Source organism: Pongo abelii, chromosome 23 (assembly GCF_028885655.2).
Source record: "Pongo abelii isolate AG06213 chromosome 23, NHGRI_mPonAbe1-v2.0_pri, whole genome shotgun sequence".
NCBI classification, from domain to species: domain Eukaryota; kingdom Metazoa; phylum Chordata; class Mammalia; order Primates; family Hominidae; genus Pongo; species Pongo abelii.
Genome location: NC_085929.1, coordinates 27,577,735 through 27,600,776, shown reverse-complemented (window position 1 = coordinate 27,600,776; position 23,042 = coordinate 27,577,735). Strand labels below are relative to the sequence as shown.

The window sequence follows — 23,042 nt, the reverse complement described above, 5'->3', positions numbered from 1 at the left end:
TGAAACCCTCATGATACTAAAAATATAAATATTAGCCGGGCATCATGGTGCTCACCTGTAATCTCAGCTACTCGGGAGGCTGAGGCAGGAGAATCACTTGAACCAGGGAGGCAGAGGTTGCAGTGAGCCGGGGTCATGCCACTGCACTCCAGCCTGGGTGACAGAGCGAGAATCTGTCTCAAAAAAAAAAACAAATAAAAAAATTTTTAAAAAGCTTATTGTGCATGTAAAAGAAGAGTTCATGAACCAGGAAACCCCAAACTGGAAGTGGTATGAAGCCCCAATTCACAGCAGTTACAACACAGTTTATAAAGCATGAATGAGGAAGAATATTGTTCCCTACTGTGCATATGGAGCTGCATAAGCTTTCTTTGTAATGCTATCACACTGAGGGAGGAAAGCTTAAGTTTCAGTTACATGGCTACAGGCAGTTGGCCTAGGGGTATATCCAAACCTCGGCTTCCATTTTCATTTTCCCTTAATAGTACAAAAAACCTTCCTGAAATTTTGATAGGAATACTAGTATTCCTGTATTAATACTATATCAATATGAGGAATTCTGTATTAATACATGTATTATTAATTGGGTTGGGAAAGAACTGACATTCTTACTATTCTTACTTTTCCAATCCATGGACTTGGTATGTCTCTCCACCTATTCACATCTTCTTTTATTTCTTTCATCGGTTTTTTGTAATATTCAGTGTACCAATCCTGTGAGGTTTTTTGTTTGTTTGTTTTGAGACAGAGTCTTGGCGGAGTCTTGCTCTGTTGCCCAGGCTGGAATGCAGTGGGGTAATCTCAGCTCACTACAACCTCTGCCTCCCGGGTTCATGCCATTCTCCTGCCTCAGCCTCCCGAGTAGCTGGGACCATAGGCGCCCGCCACCACGCTCAGCTAATTTTTGTATTTTTAGTAGAGATGGGGTTTCACCATGTTGGCCAGGCTGATCTTGAACTCCTGACCTCAGGTGATCCCCCCGCCTGGGCCTCCCAAAGTGCTGGGATTACAGGCGTGAGCCACCGCGCCCTGCCAACATGACCTATCCTTTTTCATTCCCTAACATCTGATCCATCAGCAAGCCTGATCAGTTTACTTCCACACTACACTCTGAACCCTCCCATCTCCCTCCAGCTCCACAGCTGTGTGCCAGCACAGGCTACTGCTATCTTCAGCCTAGACCACGCGATGACCCAGGGCCAGCCTCGCTTGCTCTGCTCTTGATCCTCAGGCTTTCTTCTTCTACAAGCATGCCCCATGCTTCCTCTCCTGCTCAGGAAAAGCTGTGAGCCCCTCTCCTGCCCTGGAAGGTCCTTCTGCTAGACTAGGCAGATGGTTAGATATGAGCAGGGAAGTGGACTCCAGGTCGGCCTCAGCCCCTAGCATGCCCAGAGGGACTATGACCTCTGAGACATGTTAACCACACCTGAGGTTTCAAAAGCCCCAACCCCTTTCAGTTAAGCTTATCCAGCTCAAGTAGGAACTAACCCCACAGGGAACTTTCCACCCCCGGGAGCCTGTGTTGTATAGTTTGCCCCAGTTTTGCTTGCTTCGAAAGTAACCTTTTGTTCATTGTAATGGTAAAAAACACACCTCCTGGGTGAAGATTTAAGATGCTAATGAGACTTGCGATAAATGCACTAGCATGTGGAGCCACAGTGCAAGCGCTGCTAGAAGACCACCCAAACAAAACATGCTTATGAGTAACACCTCTTCCCGCCCATTTATGAATAATCATGTAAGCCTCCCGTAAGGGAGGTTTCCCAGTGCCAGTTGGGGCGATCTTATTCTGGAGCAGCCTGCTCTGACTCAGCCTTCAGAATGTACCTTCGCTTTTGCAATAAACTGCCTTACACTTATCTTCGTTAATGCATGTCTCTTGCTTAAAGTCTTTTAACCAAGAAGACAAGAACTGAGGACACATTCCCAGTAACATTTCCTCCCTCTGTAAATGGCAGGTCTAATTGACATCTCCTCAGATGGACATTCCCCAAAAAGTCCCTCTAGATTCATCCTACCAGAGCCCCCTCCCTGGAAATCCTTCAGTTCAGCCCCCTCTTCATTTCACTTACCATAATTGCAACCACTTTATTGATTTGTTTGCTGGTTAAGAGTGGTTTCTCCTTACAAGGCTGTAAACACCATGGAGTGGGGAGTCTTTCTCATTTCTTGTCACCACTGGATTCCCAGGACTTGATACATGGTGCTTAGTAGTTGCGGAATGAATGCGTGCATGAAGGAAGGAACACCGGCAGCCAGGATGCAGCTGGTTGAAAGCCAAGGCTGCCCCTCTGTGGCCAAGCTGGAGAACTGCTGCTTCCCCAGCTGCCGCGGACAAAGAAATTGCTAAGCCCTTCCCATAACACCCACCTAGGAGGCTTCCCCCAACACCCTTCCTGGAACAGAACCCAAGAGCCCTTCTTGTCCACTTGGTCTCAAGGACCTCCTGATCTTCTCCATGCAAAATCTGCTCCTTTCCCCAGGATGGGGGTAGGGAGTGTCCTTCCAAAGAGGCTTCCTTCTCCCCAAAGAAGCTGAGAGCAAGGAACAGGCCACAGCTTGCAGCTCACAGCTGCCCAAGAGACAGAAATCTGTGTGGGCTGTGTGAATGACCTGGATAAAGAAGAGCTGGATCCATTGAGGAGACACCAGCCCTGACCCCTGAAGTCAAAGTCTAAGTCCCTGGGGGAATTGGGGGTCATGAGAGATACTGGAAAGAGGCTTACAAAGGCCAGAGCTCTTGCTAAACTCCCTGAGGCAGTGCAGGTAGAACCTGCCCCCCATACCATCCTCTGCCTCTCGGGTGCTCGGGAATCCCCAAAGGTGTACCTGGCCCATAGCAGGTGCTCCACAAATGCTATGCCAGTACTAGCAGGGTGCATACCCTGTTCTCGGAGGCTGAGACCCAGGAAGTAGGGGGCCAGCAAGGCCTCTTCCTTCCCTGGGATCCCATGTCTGGTTGTTACACCAGGCCCGAGTACCCCAAAGTCGTAAGATAAAAGAGAGGCACCTCCCTAAAACATCACTTTTCCATAATGAACATAATTTTAAACATCTTCAAATTGGAATAAACCAAGGTATTATATAGGATGCACGTGATTTTTTTTTTCAAGTTGTCCCAATATTCAAACATAGGATTTAATATAAAAAATAAAACCTTAGAGTGTTTCTTAGCTCTGGAAGGCCCCACCCTTCAGGGGACCTAGAGGGAAGAGGTCTGAGGATAGGCCAGTGAGCTCTCAGGGTCCCTTCCTGTTTAACATCTCTGGAAGTGTCCCAGCTCGTCTCAGCTGCACAAAGAGCAAATGTTCTATCCACATTTGAACTACAAGGTTAAAGCAGCTTGCCAGGGCCAAGGTGGTGTGACAAGGTCTCAGCATGTGAGACTCACAAGCGGGGTACAATTCTGAGCATGGGGTCTGGATCCTTGATGAGCCTCCCCAGGTGGACTGGCTGAACCTCATGGGGCCTCATCAATGCATTCAATGCAGGGTCTCTGGAGAAGCATGGATTCTGCTCACTGAGCCTGTTTCCCTGACCTGGGACAGGCCTTGACACCTGGGCCTCTCACTCTTTGCACATCCTGGGGAAGGAAATTAGGCAGGAGAAGGCCCCTCTTCGAGGGCTTCCTTACCTCCCTCTTGAGTGGGGCCACGTATGCCCAGGAGTTGGTGGCAGGGTCGTAGCGCTCCACAGCATTCAGGTCATTGTGGTAGTCACGGCCCGCCACAGCGTAGATGTACCTGCCTACAACACACACGGACAGGTCGGCGTGCTCCTGCTGCAGGGACTGGATCTGGAACCAGCGGTTGTGCCGTGGGTCATACCTGTGCCGAGACATGAGGAAAGCACAGCAGTGACTAGGCAGGGAGGCTGCTCCGCAGGCTTGCACCTCTTGTTCTGGTCCCGTTTCTGCTTTGCCTCAGCCCAGCCTGAACCCTCCCCAACTGCCCCACATACCAGTGCACACCGATCTACAGCCAGGCCCGCAGGCTGTTACACACCTGAGCACAGGTGCTCCCCCACACACAGCATGGAAGGAATGGCCAGGAGCGTCCTGTGTTTCCACCTAACTGTCCACCTGGGCTGTCCAGTGGCTCTCTTTTTTTTCTTTTTTTCTATTTTTTTTTTTGTGGAGACAGGGTCTCTCTGTCCCCTAGGCTGAAGTGCAGTGGCACAATCATGGCTCACTGTAGCCTCGACTTCCTGGGCTTAAGTGATCCTACCACCTCAGTCTTCTAAGTAGCTGGGACTACAGGTGCGCACCACCACGCCAGCTATTTTTTTTTTTTTTTTTTTTTTTTTGATAGAGACAAGATCTTGACACCTGGGACATATATTGTCCAGGCTGGTCTCAAACTCCTGGACTTAGGCAATCCTCCTGCCTCAGCCTCAATGGCTGTTTGTACAGCCACTTCCATCTCTTACCTCATCTCATCATCCACATAGCCTTGCTCCCACTCAGGAGGGCCTCCAGATACAGCCTCTCCACTGGATGGGTGCCATCAGCCCCCTCACTGGCCTCCCAGCCTTGAACTTCCCCCAGCACTCCATCAGGAGTGGTCTGCTCAGGCACGCCCTGCACACAGCACCCATCATACCCTCAGCTTTGTCAACAGCAGCACACACAAGGCTCTGGTCATCGTACTTTCACTTCCTCCTACCATGCTGCCAGCCCCGAGTTTCCTGACCTCCCCTCCACTCAAGGTCTCCCTCTCTGGGAAAGTGGAAAGGGTTAACTCCCATCCTGGACTGCAGGCTCTGTAGGAGCAGGGTGTGTGAGATTCCAGGGACCCCCATGGGAGAAAAGGAACTAGACTGGCTGCAGCAGGCCCACGAGAGTGGAGGAGTCTGGCCAGGACCCAAGGAGGGCTCCTGGGCTGAGCACCAACAAGGAGTGTGGCCTGCAATGTGGAGCAGAGATGATCACAGAGCCATGAGGGGCCAGGACCCAGTGAGCTCAAAGCCAGTATCTGAAGTGTCCTTGCCCAACAGCCCACAGATAGTTATAGCCTCTTTCAGACAAGTGTTTTTATTTCTGCAGAGGAAGACCTATTCCAAAGAGAACAAGTCTAACTTCAACTGGCTCACAAGAGAGTAACCAAAGTTTTCTTTGGCCTGTGCCCTATGCTGGTCAGTGAAAAGATCAGTTTCATCCTTTGCTCCAAAGCACAAGTTAGCTGTGCTCTGCAGCTGCTTCCTGCAGCCCCTACAGTGTGGCCAGCACCTCCCCGCTGCCTACCAGGAATGCAGCAAACAGGAGCCTCAGAAGGCAGGGCCAACAGGAGAGGGAACACACACCTGGGTCTCCCTGACCTGGTGTGAATCCTGGGCTCTTCCCTGTCTAGCTGGGTGTGTCTGGGCATCAGTTTTAATCTCTTGGGGTTCACTCAGTTCTGCACCTGTCCAATGAGGTGATATCACCTGCCTAGAAAAGCTATCAAGAGGAATCATAAAAGACGAGCATGAAAAGGGTCCTTGTTAACTTGGGGGTTCTAATGGATCACAGTTCATTTCTATATTCCTAGACCTCAGTGTAGCCTCTGGCCTCAGGACAGATTATGTTCTGTCTGCTGAATGAATTAAACAAAGGAGTAAGATTACCAGCAATAAATCATTCATTCACTCTACCAGCATTCCCAGGCCTCCCACTGTGGATGGGGCACAGTGCTCAGCACTACATCCAGAGGGAGCCTCAAGAGGTCAGGGCCCTGCCTTCCCCTGCAGAATGGAAACAGGCTAACCAGAGCAAATGAGTGCTCGATATAATGACAGACACTGTGAAAGAAAGAAAGGGAGGTAAGGAAATGAGTGACCTGCTGGTCAGCGGGGCCTGGGGAGGGCAAAGCTCCCTTGCAGTAATCAGGAAAGGCCTCCTGAGAAGGCAGGGTCTGAGACCTGCATGACCTGGGGCACAAGCCAGAAGAAAGTCTGGCAGGGGACCAGCAGTCCAGGCTTGGGGCGCAGCACTCACAAGGGCCCTGTCAACTGGCTGGGATGGTGCTGTTCACTGCCTTTCCTGTGTGCCATGCTCCTTTATATACAAGTCTCTCCTCTCTTGTGTTCAGTCTGGCTCAATCACCATCTGCACCCCAAGTGTCTGCAACCAGAGTGAGACAGGACCCTCCATGTGCTCCTGTTTGCTCCTTCAAGTCTATTGTCCTCACAGCTTTTTAAGCTGAGTTCAGGTGGATTTGTGGCTTCAAATTTAAAGACACACATAGGGCCGGGTGCGGTGGCTCATGCCTGTAATCCCAGCACTTTGGGAAGCCGAGGCGGGTGGATCACCTGAGGTCAGGAGTTCAAGACCAGACTGGCCAATATGGTGAAACACCGTCTCCACTAAAAATATAAAAAAATTAGCCAGGCATGGTGGTGTGTGCCTGTAGTTCCAGCTACTCGGGAGGCTGAGGCAGGAGAATCACTTGAACCCGGGAGGCGGAAGTTGCAGTGAGCTGAGATCATGCCATTGCACTCCAGCCTGGGCGACAGAGTGAAACTCCATCCCACAAAAAAAAAGATACCAGCAGTGATACCAAGTGTCAATAATTTAGACATAGCCAAAGTTCCACTGATTTCTTATTTCCCTGTTGTGTCCTGTATCCCTCTTCTTCTTTATTGAATTAATCTTCTACTTTATTAGAATAAGTCCTCAAGTAATATTTTTCTAATAAAAATAAGCTTTATTTTTGCATATAAAAATATAAACAATTTTACTTATTGCTATGGACTAGATGTTTGGATTCCCCCAAAACCCCTATGTTGAAGGCCTAACCCCCATTGTGATGGTAGTGGGAGGCATGGCCTTTGGGAGGTGATCAGGTCATGAGGGTGGAGCCCCATGATGGGCTTAGTGCCCAAGACTACAGCTGTTTCTCTCCACCATGTGAGAACACAGACAGAAAGGACCTTACCGGGAATAAACTGGCCAATACCATGATCTTGGACTTCCCAGTATCCAGACAGTGAGAAACAGAGGTATGTTGTTTAAGTCACTCCATCTATAGTATTTGTTATAGCAGTTGAAACTGACTAGGAGAGTCACTTTAACTCAGATTTGTATCATCCTATTGTAAACTCAGACATGAACCTTAGAGTTGGTACAAAAATATTCTGGAATTCTTGTTAAATTCAGTAGACTGTGGCTGGGCACGGTGGCTCACGCCTGTAATCCCAGCACTTTGGGAGGCTAAGGCGGGAGGATCACGAGGTCAGGAGATCAAGACCATCCTGGCTAACACGGTGAAACCCCGTCTCTACTTAAAATACAAAAAATTAGCCGGGCGTGGTGGTGGGCGCTTGTAGTCCCAGCTACTCGGGAGGCTGAGGCAGGAGAATGGCGTGAACCCAGGAGGTGGAGCTTGCAGTGAGGTGAGATTGCGCCACTGCACTCCAGCCTCGGAGACAGAGAGACTCTGTCTCAAAAAAAAAAAAAAAAAATCAGTAGACTTTTTCTTCTCTATTTCCATGACTTAAGCATTTTCATGACTATTAATGTTTTAATGCCTATTAAAATTTTTAAATAAATTAAATGTACTGACCGGGCACGGTGGCTCATGCCTGTAATCCCAGCACTTTGGGAGGCTGAGGCAGGCGGATCACCTGAAGTCAGGAGTTCAAGACCAGCTTGGTCAACATGGTGAAACTCCATCTCTACTAAAAATACAAAAAAATGGCCGGGCGTGGTGGCTCACACCTGTAATCCCAGCACTTTGGGAGGCCCAGGCGGGCAGATCACCTGAGGTCAGGAGTTCAAGACCAGCCTGGCCAACATAGTGAAACCCTATCTCCACTAAAAATACAAAATTAGCCGGGCATGGTGGCGTACACATGTAATCTCAGCTACTTGGGAGGCTGAGGCAGGAGAATTGCTTGAACCTCGGAGGCGGAGGTTGCAGTGAGCCAAGATCGCACCATTGCACTCCAGCCTGGGCAGAAAACAGCGAGACTCCATCTCAAAAAAAAAAAACAAAAAAACAAAAAAGTTAGCTGGGCGTGGTGGTCGGCGCCTGTAATCCCAGCTATTCGGGAGGCTGAGGCAGGAGAATGGCTTGAACCCGGGAGGCAGAGGTTGCAGTGAGCCGAGATCGTGCCACTGCACTCCAGCCTGGGCGACAGAGCGAGACTCTGTCTCAAAAAAAAAAAAAATTAAATGTACTTTAAAATATTAGCAGCCATGAAAATGCCCAAGGAAAAATTACATTATTATTTTAAAAAATTTTTTTAGAGATAGGGTCTCACTCTGTTGCCCAGGCTACAGTACAGGGGCATGGTCATAGTTCACCGAAGTCTAAAACTCCTGGGCTCAAGTGATCCTCCTGCCTCAGCCTTCCAAGTAGCCAGGACTGCAAGCACGCACCATCAGGCCCAGCTAATTTTTTTTTTTTTTTGGTAGAGACAAGGTCTCGCTTTGTTGCCCAGGCTGATCTTGAACTCCTGGGCTCAAGAGATCTTGAACTCCTGGGCTCAAGAGATCCTGCTGCCTCAGCATCTCAAAGTGCTGGGATTATTGACATGATCTGCACATAGCCTAAATTATTATTTTAAGTAGGGTCAGGGCACATAGCAACATGTGATCAGCTACTACTAGGTATACCATGTAGTTGGTGTTCAGTAATCCACAGGGCTATGGCTATGGGAAAGGTACAAGGAATGATGCAGATAATATAGATGCAAAGAAAGAAGGAATGAAAGAGAAAAACTGGTATATTGGAGACAAACACCATTTGCTCCAAGAGAGGTAAGGTTTTTAAATATGCAGTTTCTGTATCAATGCTTTAAGATACAACCTGGTAAGTAATAACTCCTCAAAATGCAAAGCCTAATTTACTGCAAAATCTTGTTTCCTTATATTCTAAAAGCCTATAGCTTTTAGAATTCACCAGTTCTAAGGCTGATGAAATGAGAAAGCAGAGAAAGAACCAAATCTTAGAATATTCAAATTAAGGATTCATCTGGAAGTTTTGAGTCCACTGGAAGGTTAATGATGCCTTCATTCTGGAGAGATGATACACCCCAGGGTTAACCAGTAGGGCTGTGGTCCTTCCCGCCACCTCCACTCTGTGGATACCTACTCTTTCAAGGCAGGTCTTGCCGAACCCACTTGCCATTGTGATCCTACTCTCAGACAGGAGTTTGGGACTGGTTATTGGTTACAGGGTCTAATATTAGCATTACCCAGAGTTCAGCTTTGGCCTCACACCCCTTCACAAGGGGAAATTCAGACTCCTACTGTAAGTGAAAGTGAGATCAATGGCCCATAGCAGGTGGTCAGAGGACACGGGCAGGCAGAATCCCAAGCTGTCACCCCCCCAGGGACAGCTCTGTGGAAACATCCAGCATTCCTGCCAGGCACACAGCTGTCTCTACCTTCTGCTAAGGGCCAGAAGCCAAAACACTCTGGAGAGATTGGCTTTGCAGGTCTGTAGGTTACTCTCAGCAGGGTGGTCTGGCCTTGGCCCCCCAACTGGGAAACTGAGCCCCCTAAAAAAGAAGGTTTAAGGTTTGGCCAAAGGGAAGTCTAAACCTGGTGTGGCCACACCCACTGGGGGGACAACTTTCGTTTAGAGAGGAAATGAAGGTAGCTGTTTCCTTTTTTCTGAAACCTGCCCTTCCTCATATTTAACCGCAATGTGTTATTGCCAACCTCTGAATCTCATCAGCTTAACAAAGGAGATCACTTCCTGGGGCCAGGAGTAGAGAGGTGGCTGAGAAATGGCCTTCTCCTCCTTGGCCAGGATCACTATGCTTGATTCCAAGTGGCATGGCCAGGCCAGGCCCTACCTCACCCTGACCACAGCAGTCCACAAAACCCTCTCTTGGGAAAACTGCCTCTTCCCAGGGGAAATGGTGCCAAGTGTGTGGCTGACTGCAGGGCAGAGTGGAAATGTAGCATGAGGCTCGGTGATGCTCATTGGCCTTTACCACTCCCCTGGGCTGAAGACTGCATGCTGCTCAGGCACAGCAGCAGAAAGCCTGTTCCACCATTAGCGAGCAGGTAAGAGAGAAGAGCAAAGCTGACTGGTGAAGGGAAACTGAAACAACGTGCATCAAAGCTCAGAGAGAGCATGATGGAGGATGAGGCTGCTCAGCTGGCACTGCTCCTAGGTCCTCTCCATCCCAGTCCAACTGCCTTTCCTGCTGTGGGCTCCTCTCCCCTCCTGTCTCCTCCTGCACAATGCACTCACAACCTAGCCTACCCTAAAGAGGCCGACAAGGGTCCAGGGTAAGTGGGTTTCTGAGGAGTAGGGGACACGCAGGAAAGAAGGCGATCCGCATGTCCCCTTCCCTTATCTCACTGCTGTCCACCTTCTCTGAATTCACCTAGAATTCATTCCACAATGACAAGTGATGCTCATGTGAAAGGCTGGGGGGAACCTGACCAGCTCTCTCAGCCCATGACTTCCACACCCTCACATCACCTGAAGACAAAGGGACCAGCTAGCATCCTGTCCTACCTCCAGCATCGGGACTCTGCTCGAAATCCTTGGACATTGTTGTCCCCTCCAATCAAGTATACGAAGTTGTTGAGCACCGCGATGCCCTGGTTGGACATGCGGGGGGCCAGGGAGGCAGTGAAGTGCTTCCACTCTCCCAGTAAGGGGTTTAGATACTTGGCCTGGTCGCTGAGGACAGTGGACGGCGTGGAGTGAATGCCCCCGAAGCCCACAACACACTGGAAGTCCGACCGCAGCTCCGTTTGCGGGCTCTGCAGGCTGGGCTGTAGGCTCTCGTTCCGGTGGTACATGAGGGCGCTGGCCACTGTGTCCCTCAAAGGGCTGGGGTCCAGCTTGTCATGCAGCCGCTGCAGGACCTCAGCTTCCATCAGCGGAAACCGCACTGTCTCAAGGAGCTTTGGGGGCTCGTGCAGCGAGATCTGGTCAGCCTGCACCTGCTCCAGGCTATAATGGTAGAGAAGGGCCCCCTCATATACCTCGGTCTCGCAGGAGACCTCAAGGCGATTGCTGCTGAGGAGGGAGTAGACCTTCTCCAATGGAAGCTGACGGTACTTGTCAGTCCGAGAGAAGGCCACAAAGTTTTTGAGGATGTAGGTGTCCAGTTGCTCAGTCAGGCGGCTCAAGTCAAACAGCTCTGCCAGCCGGTAGACATCGAGAATGTTCTCTTCGTCCACCCAGGACATGAGGAAATCACAGCAGAAATGGATAATTTCTGGGATCTGCAGAGAGAATGACACCCATTCAAGCCTGGGCTGGCGAACAGCATCTGGGGGTGGGAGACAGAATGATGGCAGAAATACGGGCTGTTGTGGGCCAGGCAAAGTAGAAGGGAAGTCCTCCTTAATTGTCCCCGAACTTTTCTGACACACTGGAGACTGGGGCTTACTGCAGACTAGGTTTAAGTCCTGGTTTGGAAACATACCGGGTGACAGGATATACAGCATGTTTTTTTGGTTTTGTTTTGCTTTTCTTTGAGACAAAGTTTCGCTCTTGTTGCACAGAATGGAGTGCAGTGGCAGAATCTCCGCTCACTAACACCTCCCCCTCCCGGGTTGAAATGATTCTCCTGCCTCAGCCTTCCATACAGAATGTTTTTAACCTCTCTAAGCCTCAGTCTCCTCATCTATAAAACGGGGATCATTAAAGTGAAGACGAACATGATGAAAATGAGAAAGCACATAGGAGTGGACCCTTGATATATGTCAGTTCCCTCTTAGATCAAAAGTACTGGCTCGACCAGGTGCGGTGGCTCATGCCTATAATCCCAGCACTTTGGGAGGACAAGGTGGGTGGATCATGAGGTCAGGAGTTTGAGACCAGCTTGACCAACATGGTGAAACCCCGTCTCTACTAGAAATACAAAAATTAGCTGGGTGTGGTGGCGTGCACCTGTAATCCCAGCTACTCAGGAGGCTGAGGCAGGAGAATCGCTGGAACCCAGGAGGTGGAGGTTGCAGTGAGCCGAGATCGCGCCATTGCACTCCAACCTGGGTGACAGAGCGAGACTCCGTCTAAAAAAAAAAAAAAAGAAGTAGTACTGGCTCTCCAGAAAAGCAGGAAGCAGCACAAACGGTCACTGTGTTATATATCTGCGGTTTGGAAAGGACCTAAGACCACCCCCATCCCTACCCTAGGATTCTCTGGAAGAGCCTGCCTCTCCAAAAGTGCTGGGACCAAAAACAAACCTGGCCTTTTCCCCCTGCCAGAACATCCACCCTGGTTCCCTAGAAGTGCTCAGAGCCTCTCAGACACCTAACCAGTACCAGTACCCACCCAGGAACCTGATTTAGAATTCTTTTTCTTGTTTGTTTTTAAAATTTGAGACAGGGTCTTGCTCTGTCGCCCACGCTGGAGTGCCATGGCAAGATCATAGCTCACCGAAGTCTCAAGCTTCTGGGCTCAAGTGATCCCTGACTCAGGGTTCTTGAGGTTCCCAGCTGGGTCAAGACCCACTTGACTCCAGTAAGTGCAGGGGCTCCCAGGTGGCCACATCAACCCTTCCCAGCCATGGGGAAGCACTAGTAGTTTGAAAGGATGGCAAGAGAGAGAATGGCACTGGAGGGAGGTAGGAACAAGGCCACAACCAGTAGGCTGTTAAATAAAGGCCACCCTGTGAACAGACAACCAATTCTTGGGAGAATAGGAAACAAAGGGAAGGGCCCTAGGGAAAACTGCCTGGGCAAACAAACCAGGTGTTGATAAATTTTTTAGGAAAGCAGGATTTTAGAGTTTCAGTGGGGCCCCCCAGTGCCCACCTCCTTTCTTTCCATGTTCAGATTGAAAATGACAGAGTACCTTGACCTCTCTGTGACCCAGCCAGCTGCAGGTTTTCCCAGCAGGCTTGAACCCAAACCAGGCCCTTGAACATTCCCAGGCACTGATAAAGGCATCAAGGTTGTTACCCAAAACACTGAAAGAAAAACTGGTTCTGGCCCTGAGACAAATTCCTTAAAACCTCATAGAAACTCCATACCCTAACCCACTCTGTGGGCGAGCCTGGGTAAAGCCTCTCTTTTCCCTTGTCTGTCTTGAGGACATGCTACACCACTCTATACATAAGTTCCCCTAATAAACGCTCTGGCCATATCACCCTAGTGTTTGATGCTTCTTTCTTTGGAATCCCAAACCGGCTCCATTTCAGGATGCTGTGGGGTCTCCTCTTGTGGGAACCCCCCTGCTACCAACTCCAGCCATGGGTTCAATGCAATAAATCAGTTTCTCTAAAAATGGGAATACCTGGCTTATCCAGGATCATCAATAAATTAACCATTACACATGGAATAATTCTGCTGGTATTTATGTATTTATTTATTTATTATTTTGAGACGGGGTCTCACTCGGTTGCCCAGGCTGGAGTGCAGTGGTGCAATCTCCGCTCACTGCAAGCTCCGCCTCCCGGGTTCACGCCATTCTCCCACCTCAGCCTCCCAAGTAGCTGGGACAACAGACGCCCGCCACCACGCCCGGCTAATTTTTTGTATTTTTAGTAGAGATGGGGTTTCATCGTGTTCGCCAGGATGGCCTCGATCTCCTGACCTTGTGATCTGTCCGTCTAGGCCTTCCAAAGTGCTGGGATTACAGGCATGCGCCACGGCGCCTGGCCAAGGTATTTAAAGCTTATCAATAAACACTAACAATAACTTTTTTAAAATTCAAAAGACATCTAATATTGCTGGCAAGGTGACATGCTAAGGGCTGGATGAGACCTACCAAATGTCGGGTAGGTATGTGCCCTACATGAGGTATCCCCATGGTGCTTTGCTAGGCCCTGACCAGCTTCACTTGACCTTCTGTTTTCTGCTTTGCCACTTCTTCCCAAACTACTAGGTTTTCCTAAAATTCTGGTTTGTCATGGGTCAGGGTCCTGAAGACCAAGTTTTGGGCAGAATGTGAGCGCAAACAGCCCTGAAGAAGCCTGGGCAGCAGCAGCTCCTTGAGAGGACCCTGCTGACTCTCCTTTCAGTCCTATTTTTAGAGCAGTGGGCCTTCTGTTCAGTGAAATCTCACAGAGGAACCAGCCTGGGCTCAGGATGTGCAAAAGCCCCATACGAGGCTCACAGAAGGGACTGCATTTGCTTGGGGTAACCCAATAGGACAGTGTTACTGGGAATCAGACTCAGGCCTCTGGGGACACCGTGAAGAGTCTGGTCCCAGGCCTAGTGCAGGGCACAACACATGGGGGAAGCCTCCAAAAGTCACTAGCTATGTGAACATACATGATTCTACAGGCCTATGGACTTGACATGGTTATGCCAAGTAAAACCTGCTATAAAACAATATTGCAAAGAAGCCTGTTTTTTTTTTTTTCTTTGAGATAAGCTGGCAGGTAGTGGTGTGATCACAGCTTACTGCAGCCTCCACCTCCTGGGCTCAAGTGATTCTCCCACCTCAGCCTCCCGAGTAGCTGGAACTACAGGCACATGCCACCATGCCCAGCTATTTTTAAAATGCTTCTGTAGAGGTCTTGCTTTGTTGCCCAGGCTGATCTCAAACTCCTGGCCTCAAGCGATCCTCTCACCTTGGCCTCCAAAAGTGCTGGGATTACAGGCATGAACCTCCAAGCCTGGCCCAGAAGCCTGATATGTTAAAAAACTAAGATAGGCTGCTGCCTCTGAGATGACCTCTGAGGCACTGGGGGAGATGACCCAGGGCTGTCGGGAGCACTGGCCAAACCATCAGAGAGAGACTGCAGGCCTCCAAGCTGACTGGTGAGAGAGGGAAAGTGGTGTTAGAAAGATGATCAGGTTTCAGTGTGTGTGATCACTGCAGGGAGAAGAAGGAAATGGCAGAAACATAGAGATGGAGGCCAGGCAAAAGGGAAGGAAATGGAAACACAGAACAGAGATGGCTACAAGCAATACCGAGAAGGATGACCTGTCCTCACATGGACACAGGGAATTAAGAAGGTGGACGGGCTCAAGGAGCCACTGAGGTTGAGCCCAGGGAACTGGCAGGATGGTCACAGGACACACAGAGCAGGCAGACTGACAGGGGAGCTCTGGGAGAGTGGCAGGTATGGAGGAGGAGATAGGACAGCTGGACCTGAGCCGTGCTGGGGGAGATGTTTCAGAGGCAGCTGAATCAGGAGTTAACTGCTGCCAGGGTGGAGAATTGGATGAGGGTTCTCAAAGCAACAATGACAGGGATGTGGAGACAGAAGAGATCTCTAAACAAAAGAACGGGGGAAATTCTTTTGTCGTAAAAGCCAACTCCATCTACTCACCATGCAGGTATGGTGAGACAAGTCAGTCATCTCAGATCAACCCACCCAGCAGCCAGGTCCTATCCACCAATCTGAGAACAGGGCACAGGGAGGCTGCCAGGGCCCTGTCACATGGGGTGGCACCTCCACATGCCCCCGAACAGGTTGGTTTTCCTATGACTTTTCTTTTTTAATTGCCCCAAACCTGCTCTCATGGGAAGAAAGGTCAGAATGATGAACTTAGCATAGCATTTTGTTTCACTTTTAAGAAATGTGGGAAGAGGTGACTGTCAACTCCTATCAGGCCTCTGACTGATAGCTCAAAGGCACCTGCAGGCCCAGTCCCGTGTAACTGCACCCACACCACTGAGAATAAACATTCAAAACATAAGTCACAGCCTTTCTGAGGCTGTCAAAGCCTCAGAAAACTTTTTGAATTCTGCAGGAAAACAAGTACTTAAAAGTTCAATGACAGGTTGGGTACAGAGGCTCACACCTGTAATCCCAGAACTTTGGGAAGCCAAGGTGGGAGTATCACCTGAGGCCAGGAGTTTGAGACCAGCCTGGGCAACATAACAAGGCCCCATTCCTATAAAAAAAATATATATATACATATCGGCTAGGCACAGTGGCACGCATCTTTAGTCCCAGCTACTCAGAAGGCTGAGGCGGGAGGACCACTTGGGCCTAGGAGGTGGAGGCTACAGTGAACTATGATCATGCCATTGCATTACAGCCTGGGTAACAGAGTGAGACCCTGTCTTTAAAAAAAAAAAAATAGGCCAGGTGCAGTGGCTCACACCTGTAATCCCAACACTTTGGAAGGCTGAGGTGGATCACTTGAGGCCAGGGGTTCGAGACTAGCCTAAGCAACAAAGCAAGACTCTATCTCGATAAAAATAATTTAAAAATTAGCCAGGGGTAGTGGCGCATGCCTGTAGGTCCTAGCTATTTGGGAGGCTGAGGCAGAAGGATTGCTGGAGCCCAGGAGGTTGAGGCTGCAGTGAGCTGTTATCGTGCCACTGCACTCCAGCCTGGGCAAGAGAGAGAGAGCTTGTCTCCAATAAATTGAATGAGTGGATGGATGGATGGATGGATGGATGGATGGATGCATGGATGGATGGATGGATGCGTGCATGCATGGATGGATGGATGGATGGATGCATGCATGCATGGATGGATGGATGGATGCCTGCCACCATGGATGGATGCATGGATGGATGGATGGATGGATGGATGGACAAATAGACAGATAAAGTTCAGTAACAAAACACATAAGTTTTCAAGAGACTGAAGTGGCCCAGTGAGGGGACAGGCAGGAAGGGCCCTGGCAGCAATGCTGGTGGATGCTCCCCATTGCCAGACCCCAGAGCACACAGGATGTCCACATGCAGCCTCGGGTCAGCCTACCTGCTTATGTGCAGGATGCTTTCAATGACAGGGAGACTCAGGCAGTGGGGAAACAACCAGCAATAGAGAAGAGGGCAAAGGCAGAGGCCTAGGGTGTCTGGAGCGGCTCTGCTTGAGCTCCAGGGACAACTCCAGAGTCCTCCCCACTTCATGTCCTTCGTCACTGCTTGGTCTCCTCACATTCCTGACCCATCTTCAAGCCAATGCTAGTGCCCGGCAGGCATCATGGGCATCTCAGGGAACCCCACCTGGGTGTGGGTTTGCCTTGCTAGACGAGACATGCCTCACCTGAAGCTGGCAGGCAGCCACCAGTGTCTCTTGCACATTGCTCAGGCTGAGCTCCAGCTCGGAGGTGTATATGAAATGTAGGATTTGGCACATAGCATTGTAGGACACACCGTGGATCAGGACCTCTTCCTGTTCCATCTCCTTCAATCCCCCAGCAAACATTCCTCTGCAAAGTGAAGACACAAGAAAATGGAGATATACCAACAAGGACTCAAGCCCATGTTGCCAAGAGTGACAGTATTCAGAGAAGAACCTGGCACTGGTGGCGGGGCCCTGGTAGTGGGCTGACCCACTCTGTGCTCTGAGTGAACTGTGTGCATGCATGAGCCATCCCACAAAAGGATCCTGACCAAGTCTGGGCAGCCATCCTGGAAATTGTCCTGTTTCCCTTTTCATGGGCCCAAGGAGTCCCATGTGAGCCTCGGGAGGGGAGGCCACAAGCAGCTTGCTTCTTCTGTGTTCATCAGTGCAGTTCCTGGATCGGAGCAGTAGCAACTCCAGAGCACATTTCAAAGCAATGAATTAATTAATGGGAAACTAATAAAAGTCATTTCATTCAATGTATATTTATGGAGTTCCTACCAAATGCCAAGTATCATTCAAAGAGCAGAAGGAGGCCAGGCACGGTGACTCACACCTGTAATCCCAGCACTTTGGGAGGCCAAGGCAGGCAAATCACTTCAGGTCAGGAGCTCGAGACCAGCCTGGCCCACATGGTGAAACCGCGTCTCTACTAAAAATACAAATATTAGCCGGGCGTGATGTTGTGCATCTGTAGTCCCAGCTACTTTGGTGGCTGTGGCACAAGAATTGATTGAACCTGGGAGACGGAGGGTGCCATGAGCCAAGATTGCGCCACTGCACTCCAGCCTGGGCAACAAAGCAAGACTGTCTCAAAAAGCAAAACAAAACAAAAAACAAAGAGCAGAAGGAGTTATAGTGAAGTAAACTGGTAAAACAGCTGGGCGTAGTGGCTCACGCCTCTAATCCCAACCCTCTGGGAGGCCAAGGCAGGCAGATCCCTTGAGCCTAGGAGTTCAAGACCAGCCTAGGCAACACGGTGAAATCCTGTCTCTACAAAAATTACAAAAATTGGCCAGGCATGGTGGCTCACGCCTGTAATCTCAGCACTTTGGGAGGGCAAGGCGGGTGGATCACCTGAGGTCAGGAGTTCAAGACCAGCCTGGCCAACATGGTGAAACCCCGTCTCTACTAAAAATACAAAAATTAGTTGGGTGTGGTGGCAGATGCCTATCATCCCAGCTACTCGGGAGGCTGAGGCAGGAGAATCGCTTGAACCCGGGAGGCGGAGGTTGCAGTGAGCCGAGATCACACCACTGCAATCCAGCCTGGGTGACACAGCAAGACTCTGTCTCAAAAAACATATATATATAAATAAATAATGAGAAGGAACCCAGCAGGGCATCTGACCTGAGAGTCACTGGTTAGAAGAGGGGTAGATGGAATGATGAGAAGGAGCAGGGACAGCCCCATCTGAGGAACTGAGACCTAAGGATAAGGCTGAGAGGGTGTAGGCAGCCAGGGAGGGAGTTGCAGGTGGAGGAGACAGGTGTACAAGTTCTGGGGCAAGGCAGAGCTTGGCATGCAAGGCAGCCAAGATGACAAGGAAGTGAGCAGAAGGTGGGATGGGCAGGCAGGCCTTGGAGCCAGGTCCCCCTACCTCTAGGGTAGGTACAGTCCAGATTGAAATCTGAGCATTATGGGATGCTCTTGAGGAATTTACCCACAGAGTGATGTGAGCTGACTGGCTTTCCGACTCAGGTGCTGGAGGAGGAGCCCCTGGAAGACCAATTAGGCCTGAGATTCCTGTGGGCCTGGAGGCCAAGGGTGACCCTGGCCCTGGGGAGGGCATTACAGCTAGAAAGCAGTAGCTGAAACTACCCTGGGACACGGCACAGAGAACCTACTGACAGACTGAATCTAGGAGGACCTGGGAGGACTCAAGGTCCTCTGCTGGGCCGATGAGGACCCTTTACTGATGGAAGAAAATCTGGACAGCTGGGAGTCCCGTGATTGTGTGATCAGTGTGAGCTACCTGTGAAACCTCCAAGTGTAGACACTGATTAGGTGTTTGGAGGTAAGAGGCTGGCAACTGGGGCTGAAGTTTAAATATGACAGCCACATGAAGATGATAAGAGAAGCTATTTTTACATTTTATTTATTTTTTTTACTAGGTAATACATATACATGGTACCAGATTTAAAATACAATATAGGTTAGGCCGGGCGTGGTGGCTCACGCCTGTAATCCCAACACTTTGGGAGGCCGAGGCAGGCGGATCACCTGAGGTCGGGAGTTCGACCCCAGCCTGACCAACATGGAGAAACCCCATCTCTACCAAAAATACACAATTAGCTGGTCATGGTGGCACATGCCTGTAATCCCAGCTACTCGGGAGGCTGAGGCAGGAGAATCGCTTGAACCCAGGAGGTGGAGGTTGCAGTGAGCCAAGATCGTGCCATTGCACTCCAGCCTGGGCAACAAGAGTGAAACTCCGTCACACACAAAAAAAATACAGTATAGGTTGTGGTGAAAGTCCCCTTGCCTCTGTTCCCAGATATCAGTCAGTTCCCCTCCCAGGGCCGCACTATCCCCAGGGCAGTCATATTCCACATCTCACTTGGCTTTCTTTTTTTTTCTTTTTTTTTTTTTGAGACGAAGTCTCGCTCTGTTGCCCAGGCTGGAGTGCAGTGATGCGATCTTGGCTCAGTGCAACCTCCGCCTCCTGAGTTCAACTGATTCTCCTGCCTTGGCCTCCCAAGTAGCTGGGACTACAGGTGCCCACCACCATGCCCAGCTAATTTTTTGTATTTTTAGTAGAGACGGGGTTTCACCATGTTAGCCAGGATGGTCTTGATCTCCTGACCTCCTGATCTGCCTGCCTCGGCCTCCCAAAGGGCTGGGATTATAGGCATGAGCCACTGCACCTGGCCCGGTTTTTACTTAATATAGCTTGGAGACTGATCCACGCCCATGTACACAGGACTGCCTCACTCTTTGCAAAGGCTGTCTCACTTTTTTTTTTTTTTTTTTTTTTTTTTTTAAGATGGAGTTTCGCTCTTGTTGCCCAGGCTGGAGTGCAATGGTGCGATCTCGGCTCACAGCAACCTCCGCCTCCCGGGTTTAAGCAGTTCTCTTGCCTCAGCCTCCCAGGTAGCTGGGATTACAGTCGTGCATCACCATGCCCGGCTAATTTTTGTATTTTTAGCAGAGACAGGGTTTCACCACGTTGGCCAGGCTGGTCTCAAACTCCTGACCTCAGGTGATCCACCCGCCTCAGCCTCCCACAGTGCTGGGATTACAGGCGTGAGCCACCGCGCCCAGCCAGCTGTCTCACTTCTTTAACCCATTTCTACAGGGGTATATTTAGGTTACTTGTAATTTCCAGTTATTTCACAAGACGAACAGCCTCACCATTACAACATGCTGAGTATGCATATGCCAGGATTAAGTCCCACAAATACAGTTGCTGGGTCGAAGGGTTTACATACATTTATACTTTGATAGTATTGTCAAGTTGCTGTTTTTACATCATTCCTGATAGCAGGGCCTGGTGCCTGCACCCTCTACCCCCAACCCAGGAAGACACCAGCTCTAACTCACCACCACAAGAGGGAAAAACCTTATCACATAAGGTACAGAAAATCTCCTCATATGTTAAAGAGCCATTTCCATTTTCTTTTCTGAACAGTTCAGATTCTTAGTCAGTTTTCTGTTAGACTGTCTTATCAGTTTGAAGAAATCTGCCCTTTTTTTGATGAGGAGTTTCCCTGATCTTTTGATTTTGTATTGCTTTTTTGCCATGCAGAAATTTGTCTTTTTTTTTTTTTTTTAAACTTAAGTCTAGTCAAGTGCAGTAGTGGGAAGGTGAAAAAGTAGAACCTGGAGTTGGATCTGTGACTGTGAACAATCAACTGAGGTAACTCACACTACCTTCGGACCAGCCTATCTTCGTTTTCAATGTTGTCAAATTTACCATTTACTTGCCTCTGAGTTTTGTATCAAACTTAGAAAGGCTTTTTCTTTCTGAGATTATTCAGAAAACATTTCCCATATTTTCCTCTAGTGTTTTTATTATTGAATCTTTCACATTTAAAACTGTTGATCCACCTGTAATTTATTTTGGTATAAGGTATGAAGCAAGGGTCCAACTTTGTTTTTCTGGATGGCAACTCTGTCATCTTCCCTCCTTCCTCTAATTTTTTTTTTTTTTTTAAGACGAAGTCTCACTCTGTTGCCCAGGCTGGAGTGCAGTGGCGTGATCTCGGCTCACCGCAACCTCCACCTCCTGGGTTCAGGAGAGTCTCCTGCCCCCCAGCCTCCCGAGTAGCTGGGATTACAGGCATGTGCCACCACACCTGGCTAATTTTGTATTTTCAGTAGAGACAGGGTTATCACTATGTTGGCCAGGCTGGTCTTGAACTCCTGAGCTTGTGATCTGCCTGCCTTGGCCTCCCAAAGTGCTGGGATTACAGGCGTGAGTCACTGCACCCGGCCCCTTCCTGTAATTTTTGAGGCTATCTTTATCACATAGGACAGGAATAGTCTCCTTTCGTTACTTTTGTCTTCAACAATTTCCTGGCCACTGCTAGCTTTTTACATTTGAATTTTAGAATCAAGTTTCTGTAATTGCCCCAAATAAACCCTCTTGGTATTTTGGCGGGTTATGTTAAACATCTAGGTTAATGTAGAGCTAAATAGCATTTTTATAATGGACACAGTGGACCTTTTTAACTGCCCAGCCATCCTCTGGGTCTATTTGGAAGTCTTATAAGTCATCTTCCTACAAACCTGGCACATATTTGTTACATTTATTCCCAGACATTTCACTCCATGCATGGCCAAGCCCTCGGGGCACGTTCCCATGCTCTTTATAGTGGTCTGGCTGGCTCTCCTGGACTTTCCAGGACTGTGCTGGTGCGTGTACTTCTCCTGTCTGATTCTTCTGCTGGCACCTCTGGGACTATATTGGCAGCAGTGGAGATGGCAACATTTCAAGAACTGCCCACCCTGAGCAGGGTGTGGGTGCTTGGATTGACACAGATTTTTTTTTTTTGAGACGGAGTCTCACTGTCGCCTAGGCTGGAGTGTAGTGGTGCGATCTCGGCTCACTGCAGGCTCCGCCCCCCGGTGTTCACGCCATTCTCCTGCCTCAGCCTCCCGAGTAGCTGGGACTACAGGCGCCCGCCACCTTGCCTGGCTAATTTTTTGTATTTTTAGTAGATACAGGGTTTCACCGTGTTAGCCAGGATGGTCTCGATCTCCTGACCTCATGAGCCTCCCAAAGTGCTGGGATTACAGCCGTGAGCCACCACACCTGGCCTTTTTTTTCTTTTTTTTGAGGCAGAGTCTTGCTCTTGTTGCCCAGGCTGGAGTGCAATGGCACAATCTCGGCTCACTGCAACCTCCGCCTACTATGTTCAAGCAATTATCCTGCCTCAGCCTCCCAAGTAGCTGGAATTATAGGCATGTGCCACCACGCCTGGCTATTTTATATTTTTAGTAAAGACAGGGTTTCACCATGTTGGTCAGACTGGTCTCGAACTCTTGAACTGATGTGATCCACCCGCCTCGGCCTCCCATAGTGCTGGATTACAGGTGTGAGCCACCACGTCCGGCCTGACACAAACTTTTATCATTTTAAGAAAAAAAAAATCTTATAATCCTTTCGGGGACCAAGGCAGGAAGACTGCTTGAGGCCAGGACTTTAAGATCAGACTGGGCAGCCAGGCGCAATGGCTCACACCTGTAATCCCAGCACTTTGGGAGGCCGAGGAGGGCAGATCACTTGAGGCCAAGAGTTCGAGACCAGTCTGGCCAACATGGTGAAACCTTGTCTCTACTAAAAGTACAAAAATTAGCTGCATGGTGGTGCACACCTGTAATCTCAGCTACTTGGGTGGCTGAGGCACGAGAATCACTTGAACCTGGGAGGCGGAGGTTGCAGTGAGCCGATATCGCACCACTACTCTGTGACAGAGCAACACTCTGCCTCAAAAGAAAAAGAAAAAGAAAAAGAAGAGAGAAAAAAAAAGACCAGATGGGGCAACACAGAAAGACCCCATCTCTTAAAAAATATTAGCTGGGCATGGTGGCACGCATCTGTAATTCCATCAATTTGAAATGCTGAGGTGGGAGCGTTGCTTGAGCCCAGTATTTTGAGG

The 23,042-nt window shown here is 49.4% G+C and overlaps 1 protein-coding gene and 1 long non-coding RNA gene across 7 annotated transcripts in view; one reads left to right on the top strand and one right to left on the bottom strand.

Moving 5' to 3' along the window:
• The window catches only part of KLHL22 (kelch like family member 22), a 55,067-nt gene that overhangs the window by 12,610 nt on the left and 19,415 nt on the right, over nucleotides 1-23,042 (bottom strand). For 4 of the 6 annotated variants that reach the window (XM_002830876.3, XM_063722955.1, XM_024239798.3 and 1 more), the window contains 3 exons: nucleotides 16,858-17,023; nucleotides 10,458-11,176; nucleotides 3,635-3,827 (listed from right to left, as the gene is read on the bottom strand). In XM_002830876.3, coding sequence (XP_002830922.3) covers nucleotides 3,635-3,827; nucleotides 10,458-11,176; nucleotides 16,858-17,023 — 1,078 coding nt within the window. The remainder of the gene's footprint in view (nucleotides 1-3,634; nucleotides 3,828-10,457; nucleotides 11,177-16,857; nucleotides 17,024-23,042) is intronic. The other 2 variants (XM_024239799.3, XM_063722954.1) reach the window with 1 other exon arrangement.
• LOC129052708 (uncharacterized) overlaps nucleotides 6,791-23,042 on the top strand; it is a 28,842-nt gene continuing 12,590 nt past the window's right edge. The window contains exon 1 of the long non-coding RNA XR_008517827.2: nucleotides 6,791-6,978. This is a non-coding gene — a long non-coding RNA (uncharacterized LOC129052708). The remainder of the gene's footprint in view (nucleotides 6,979-23,042) is intronic.